We start from the raw sequence: 8,232 nt of genomic DNA on the forward strand, positions 1-8,232 counted from the left end.
TAGAAGTCTCGGGAGGTGTCGCGGTATACTGCGACCCCGAAACCTACCCATCAGTCGACGAAATATCTCGATTAGTGGAGGAAGGCTTTAAGGCGGTGATTGGAGTCCATCCTAAGCACTGCATTTCCAAGGTTGACAAACAACGTCTGGTGGACTTGCTGGTGGTACCTGGAGTGGCTGGACTCGGTGAGGTCGGTCTCGATCACACCTGTCGGCCTGATACTTGGTATCCTCAGGAGCAGCTACTCAAGGATCTCCTGTCCTATCTGTGTCCAGGCATGGTACTGGTGCTGCACATCAGGGGAATGAAGAGGGATGCTGCAGGAGTGGAGGCCTTCATGCGCTGCCTGGATATCCTGCAATTGCAGGGAGTATCATCACGCCAGAAGATTCAACTCCACTGTTTCTCGGTACAGCGAGAGTAGTGGAAAGTTGGTTGGAAGTCTATCCAAACACCTACTTTAGTGTGTCGGGCCTGGTGTTTCACTTCAACGATGCCCAGAGAAAGGCTGTCAAGTCAATTCCCCTAGATCGGCTCCTTTTAGAGACAGATGCCCCTTACTTTCCGGTAAGTGCGGAAAGTTCGTGCAGTGCCCCCCACTTAATTGATATCACAGCCAGGAAAGTGGCAGAGATACAGGGAGGCATTACCGTCAGAGAGGTCCTTGGAGCCACAGAGGAGAACGCCCGGACCTTCTTCTGTTAAGCTTGAGTGTGGACCGGTAGCAGGGCCCCCATCTTGATTAGGCCATGCCGGTGTGAGGGTTAGTGCCCGTTCGGAGATGGCTATGGACTTTCCCAAAAAGAAAATGGGGGGGAATGTAGTAAAAACGGACTCAAGCGCGCCGGTGACACGGGTCAGCGTGCGCGAGCGGCTCACGTGCGCACTTAGAAAGAAGAGACTAGAAATTAGACAACGCAATCTACACCACGAGGTAAATTCGTAAACAGAAAAGCTTATCTAGCAAGACATCCCGGTAAAACGGTGTATACGTCGCTAAAACCCCCCTACCCACGGTTAACCCCGGTATAGGAAGTAGGGAACTGACCACCTGTAACAAGGTAAACGGTAAGCTGTCCTCGTGAACCACGCGTTGACACTTCAATAGTATAATCATGACTTCTGTTAACATTGATCTCATGAATAATAAAGCCATTATTGAAAGAAATGCATTAATTGAAACTAATTGAAAAAAGCGTAAATCAGTCTAATGTAAATTAAATTAAATATTATACTTTTTGTAAATTATTTAGTGTTTCAAAACAGATATTTGATACAGAATTGCAGGGATTGATTGAGGAATGAGTGTGTTGGAATATAATAGCTATATCTTTTGCACATAGCAAAACATTAAATACTGCGGTATATATTTTATTGTATTGTGTGGGAAATTAATAAAATCAAAAGGTTATATATATATATTTTTTTCCCCATTATGACCGATATATATACCCCCCCCCCCCCCCCCCCCCCCCCCCCCCCCCCGCCAACCTTCTGGGCATTGATCACACCTCACCTTTGATAAAAACATTAACACCTGGTCATGGGGCATCTCCTAATAAACTCAAAGGGGGGTCCATTCAGAATATATGTAGAGTATATACCTGTATGTACCTGTACTTCTGGGTCTACAGAAAAAAATATTGTCATGGTGATCACCTTGGCTCCCCCACTCCATCCAAACCATAGGGACATTGACCACACCTTTATTACCTTTGAGATATACATGAATCAACAGGTGTGTCAACACCTGTCCTGAGGCTGGCCATGTCCATCTCCCCAAAATACTAGAGTTCACTAAAGGCATGCTGTGCAGTATACAATCTAAATATTTACCTGTACTCTGGAAGACAAAAATCCCTCAGGTGTGTCCTCATTCCCTAATTAAACTTAAATGGGTCCATTCATATTTAGATATATATGTTTTTAGGTTAATTTTGAATTTACGAATCTGTTTAATCAACATTTGGGGTATATGAATTTACTGCAGGGTATTTGAAATTTGAATGTTTCAAATTTAAATCTTATAGAAGCTTCTCTGCCTATTCTATATCATAATGTATCAATACTTATTAAACTTGATTTTTTTTTCAGAAAGCCGAAGAAGAAAAGATCTACCATTGGTACATGACCTAAGCACTATCAAAGTTTTCAATACTAAATAATAAAATATTATCAATCATCAAACATGACAGTGGTTTTTTTTTTTTCATTTTACTTAAGACTTTTGCTATAGCATTTGTCTAATAAACAAGAAATATCTCCAAAAAAGATAAAAGGCATAGTTTTAATGGTGGTTTTTATACTGTAAAACTGCTGGTGAAATAAATCAACGAATCACTGGTCTAGTGGTGGGTGCAGATGAGCTCTAAGGCCTATAGGTATATAAGATATATAACATTAAACAACGTACTACAGAGGTGTACAGGAGAGTGTTACATGAAAACTGTTCAATATAAAATTATCTACACTAATAATTTTTGTCTTTTGCAAGCCAAGTATAGATATTAACCTAAATTTGACAACTCTCTAACATTATTAACAGATAAAAGTTGGATTAATTTAAAAACAGAATGTCTTTTGTGGTAATATAATTGTTTTATACATTTTACCCTCAGACCTGTATATAATGGACATATCAAAATAAAATGAAACTCATCCTCGATGTCACACAAATCACAATTGTTACAGGTTCTATTTCTTTGGGTAATATTATTATGTCTACCTATTTCTATATTTAATTTGTGTGAGGATGCTCCACATACATTTATATTTAGTTTCTATAGGTTTAAAACTGTACACAGTGGCTATCTATCAGATATCGATATATAATCTACCTTTCGACGAACTAGATATCTGTTAACATGTTTTGTTTTGTAACATCGGTCAATCTCTGCTCAATGCTTTTAAAAGCATAGTCTACTGGTGAATTAGAATAAAACATGTACTCAATACCTAAAGCGGCTAATTCATTCTTAATGTCACATATCCACACGTCATTCTCATTTACCATTTCATCAAGACATGTTTTCAATACCAGATTATCCGACTGTTTCACCAATATTTGAACACTCTTAATTTTCTCATAATAGCTAATGGTAATCTACCCAATTCACAGTAAACGAAGTCATTGCAAGTTGATTTAGGCACCTTATTAAGTTAAGTATTTTTTTTTACAGAATTTCTAATGTACGCTTTCGACATCCGGTGCTTTATGATATCCCCATATTTCCGATGCATAACGTAAAATACTATTTACATACGAATCAAAAATAGAACAATAAGTTTCTACATTCAAGCAATTAATGATTTCTAAGAGAAGTTGTCAGAGAAAATAAAGCTTTTCTACCTTGTTCTGCAAAATGTTTTTGTGTTTTGTAAAACTTCTCATTGTAGTTGAACAGCATACCCAAGTATTTAAAACTGTCAACAATTTATATATTGTCATTATTATTCATTATTATATTTCCATGGCTCATTATTTCTTATTTGTCCACAATTTCTAAACACCATGATTTTAGTTATATCAACATTGACCTCCAGATTCCATTTTTATGGTATATGCATATAAAGAATCCAACATAGTATATAGGTCTCTGGGTAAAATAAGCACATGCCTAGTGACTAACCCATCCCTGTCTATTTACCTGCACTACCAAAGCTAAAGGGATTTATGTATGAGATACAATCTTTGTAATTGTGCACAATCATGGTTATTTAAAGTATATATGTACCAATCCCCACATTCCTGTATTACTTCTCTGTATTATTTAATATTTTGTAGTTATATTATGACCGATATCTATTTTTATCCCATCAATACAAAAAATAAGTTTATATTGTCTGTTATGTATATACATTTGTAATATAAGGGAAGAATTCAAAATTGATCACCATGCAAATTCAAGGTATAGATTGAAGCTGAAAATATTTGTATCTTAAATGATTTATTTTTTTATTTTGGTCTTTTATTATGTTAATCGAGTGTGTGCCTTGTTATTTTTAACAAGTTTGAATATAGAAAATTTTAGAAATGTAATAAATAATGCCATGCAATTTATTTTATGGAATTAAAGATATAAAAAAAACTCCCCCCATGTTTCAATTAGAACAAGTTCTGTATAAATCCAGTCCTGTACAGAAATGTGAATATGGGTGTGCTGTATGTGTGAAACGTACATTCTGTGAAGGTAATTAAATATTTTGTCTTCCTAATTCTAGTCCTTTATTTGTTGATGCTACTGCAAAATACATATATAATCTCATTTTAGTTTTTGATACTGGATCTTGATGAATAACAACTCTAAAATAAGAATGGAAATAATTTTATGAAATTAACATCATGCAGTAATGCACATTTTTTGTAACTTAAGAGTAATGTATTCTTTTCATTACGTGGAATTATACGAAATCTGAGGTTTGTGGTTCCTTCCAATCTACATTCCAAACTCTGAGCAATTTGTATCTCAGAATGCCAATCAAATTGGCAAATTAAAGTCCCCTCAAAAATCTGAAATGATATGTTAAAAACTAAAAGTGCACTGATGATGAATTTGTTATAAATAAGGTGAACCCATATATCCCCTTTAGGAAATGTAAATGATCACATTAATGCAAGATAAGAGCCCAGAAAAATTTTCTTTGATATACGGTAGGTCAAAGGTCAAATTGACCAACTTTTGACCCCATGCCAGTATGAAGACTTGTAGTATAGCAAGTATGGACAAATCATTTCTTTGACGTAGGTCAAAGTTCAGTGACTGACTTACATTCCCGCCTCAAAGATAATATCATGTATTAAGGATCATATTGGGGCCAACATCAGAAAAATGGACGCTACCTCAGTTCTTGTTCATGTGTCCATCGTATTTTTGTTTAACCTGGAGACATAATAAAACTGTCCTATTTCATTATGGGACAAAGAAGATCAAACGCATAAATAACAGATGTGGCTCCACTGGGGGCCGGAGTAGTGGGGCCCAATAGGAGAAATTGAGGTATATTCTTTAAATCCCTACTAGTACTGTATGCCTGAATGGGTTTTCATGAATGATCTGGAGCACCATTGGGTAAATGTGATATAATGTTGTGGAAACGGAGGATGTGGCTCCTTGGGGGCCGGAGGGGCTTGGCCCAATAGCGGGTATTGAGCTACATCTTTTTAATAGCTACTAGTTTAAACCCATGATATCCCCATTCTATAACCATATATAGCATTGCTTGACATCAAGAGATGAGCACAATCCTGTTATAAATATAGGCCCTTGGGGCTTTCCCAACCCCTAGGGACTTTTTATATATGTATATATATCTTTGAAACCATTGAGATTTCAACCCTATAACCATGTAAAGCATTGTTGGGCATAAAGAAATAAACACAATCATGATGTAAAAATAGGCCCTGGGGTTTCCCCCCACCCATATTCTTTGATATATCTTTGAAACCCTTGATATCTCCACCCCACAACCATATATTACATTGTTTGACATCAACAAATAAAGATATTAACAAATTTATCATGAACATTATTTTGACGCTTTGTGAAATCCAACCAGGTGAGTGATACAGGCCCTCTGGCCTCTTGTATTCCAATACGGAAATTCTGATCTATGAGTTACTTCCCTTTGTTTCACCCTGTCAGAAGGTCTAGTGATAGCTTGACAGCCACAGACGAGAAGTTTCACCCTGTCAGAAGGTCTAGTGATAGCTTGACAGCCACAGACGAGAAGTTTCACCCTGTCAGAAGGTCTAGTGATAGCTTGACAGCCACAGACGAGAAGTTTCACCATGTCAGAAGGTCTAGTGATGGCTCGACAGCCACGGACGAGAAGTTACACCATGTCAGAAGGTCTAGTGATAGCTTGACAGCCACAGACGAGAAGTTTCACCCTGTCAGAAGGTCTAGAGATAGTTTGACAGCCACAGACAAGAAGTTTCACCATGTCAGAAGGTCTAGTGATAGCTTGACAGCCACAGACGAGAAGTTTCAACCTGTCGGAAGGTCTAGTGAGAGCTCGACAGCCACAGACGAGAAGTTTCACCCTGTCAGAAGGTCTAGTGATGGTTCTACAGCCACAGACAAGAAGTTTCACCCTGTCAGAAGGTCTAGTGATGGTTCGACAGCCACAGACGAGAAGTTTCACCATGTCAGAAGATCTAGTGATAGCTTGACAGCCACAGACGAGAAGTTTCACCCTGTCAGGTCTAGTGACAGCTCGACAGCCACAGACGAGAAGTTTCACCATGTCAGAAGGTCTAGTGATAGCTTGACAGCCACAGACGAGAAGTTTCACCCCGTCAGAAGGTCTAGTGAGAGCTCGACAGCCACAGACGAGAAGTTTCACCCTGTCAGAAGGTCTAGTGATGGTTCGACAGCCACAGACGGGAAGTTACACCATGTCAGAAGGTCTAGTGATGGTTCGACAGCCACAGACGAGAAGTTTCACCATGTCAGAAGATCTAGTGATAGCTTGACAGCCACAGACGAGAAGTTTCACCCTGTCAGGTCTAGTGACAGCTCGACAGCCACAGACGAGAAGTTTCACCATGTCAGAAGGTCTAGTGATGGTGCTACAGCCACAGACGAGAAGTTTCACCCTGTCAGAAGGTCTAGTGATGGTTCGACAGCCACAGACGAGAAGTTTCACCATGTCAGAAGATCTAGTGATAGCTTGACAGCCACAGACGAGAAGTTTCACCCTGTCAGGTCTAGTGACAGCTCGACAGCCACAGACGAGAAGTTTCACCATGTCAGAAGGTCTAGTGATAGCTTGACAGCCACAGACGAGAAGTTTCACCCTGTCAGAAGGTCTAGTGAGAGCTCGACAGCCACAGACGAGAAGTTTCACCCTGTCAGAAGGTCTAGTGAGAGCTCGACAGCCACAGACGAGAAGTTTCACCCTGTCAGAAGGTCTATATATATATAGTGATAGCTCGACAGCCACAGACGAGAAGTTTCACCCTGTCAGAAGGTCTAGTGAGAGCTCGACAGCCACAGACAAGAAGTTTCACCCTGTCAGAAGGTCTAGTGAGAGCTCGACAGCCACAGACGAGAAGTTTCACCCTGTCAGAAGGTCTAGTGATGGTTCGACAGCCACAGACGGGAAGTTACACCATGTCAGAAGGTCTAGTGAGAGCTCGACAGCCACAGACGAGAAGTTTCACCCTGTCAGAAGGTCTAGTGATGGTTCTACAGCCACAGACGAGAAGTTTCACCCTGTCAGAAGGTCTAGTGATAGCTTGACAGCCACAGACGAGAAGTTTCACCCTGTCAGAAGGTCTAGTGATAGCTTGACAGCCACAGACGAGAAGTTTCACCATGTCAGAAGGTCTAGTGATAGCTTGACAGCCACAGACGAGAAGTTTCACCGTGTCAGAAGGTCTAGTGATGGCTCGACAGCCACAGACGAGAAGTTTCACCCTGTCAGAAGGTATAGTGATAGCTTGACAACCACAGACGAGAAGTTTCACCCTGTCAGAAGGTCTAGTGATAGTTTGACAGCCACAGACGAGAAGTTTCACCCTGTCAGAAGGTCTAGTGACAGCTTGACAGCCACAGACGAGAAGTTTCTCCCTGTCAGAAGGTCTAGTGAGAGCTCGACAGCCACAGAAGAGAAGTTTCACCCTGTTAGAAGGTCTAGTGACAGCTTGACAGCCACAGACGAGAAGTTACACCCTGTCAGAAGGTCTATTGATAGCTCGACAGTCATTGACAAGAATGCACAGAGTAAACTCTTGATGACAGATTGATTCTCTTGTTAGCATTAATTTCTGTCAACTACTTCCCTTTTTTTTTTAAATGTGTTTTGCAGACAGTAAAATCTTTAACCTTGCAAAAAAATAATAAGGATGCAAGTTACTAATACTACCACAATTATATATACGTTCTTGTAGTAAATGGAAAGCTAAAACAAATTCTTAGTTCTATCAAAGTTTATTATATTAGAAAAGCCAAGTACATATGTTGCACATACATGTAAATCATTCCTTCACATTAATTTTCAAAAGGAAAAACAAATCTCAAATCCTCCAAACTCAAACATGAATCTCAAAATCAATTGTACACAGTATAATATATCCATTGAGAAATTTGACACAATCAAAATTTGCAGTATTTTAAAGACAAACTTGACGTTCCTCGTTGTATATAATACAGTTCTAAGTACAAGGACTTTCTGTACAGCACTATATAATGGCAATTTACATGATTGTATAGTAAAAGCAAAGTAGT

At 39.3% G+C, this 8,232-nt stretch overlaps 1 protein-coding gene across 1 annotated transcript; it reads left to right on the top strand.

Annotated features, from left to right (window-relative positions):
- Window positions 1-5,611: 5,611 nt before the first annotated feature.
- LOC117328416 (serine-rich adhesin for platelets-like) lies at window positions 5,612-7,751 on the top strand. The gene is made up of 2 exons (XM_033885945.1): window positions 5,612-6,912; window positions 6,971-7,751. Exons 1-2 carry the CDS (start codon window positions 5,612-5,614, stop codon window positions 7,749-7,751), a joined length of 2,082 nt encoding a protein of 693 aa, XP_033741836.1.
- Window positions 7,752-8,232: the final 481 nt, after the last annotated feature.

This window comes from Pecten maximus, chromosome 5 (assembly GCF_902652985.1).
Source record: "Pecten maximus chromosome 5, xPecMax1.1, whole genome shotgun sequence".
NCBI classification, from domain to species: domain Eukaryota; kingdom Metazoa; phylum Mollusca; class Bivalvia; order Pectinida; family Pectinidae; genus Pecten; species Pecten maximus.

What these genes read in the sequence shown, in the direction of transcription:
- LOC117328416 (XM_033885945.1), top strand. Translation starts at nt 5,612, where the DNA reads ATGAGTTACTTCCCTTTGTTTCACCCTGTCAGAAGGTCTAGTGATAGC. An exon ending in AAGTTTCACCCTGTCAGAAG is followed by an intron (nt 6,913 to 6,970) that starts GTCTATATATAT and finishes TCACCCTGTCAG; the next exon opens with AAGGTCTAGTGAGAGCTCGA.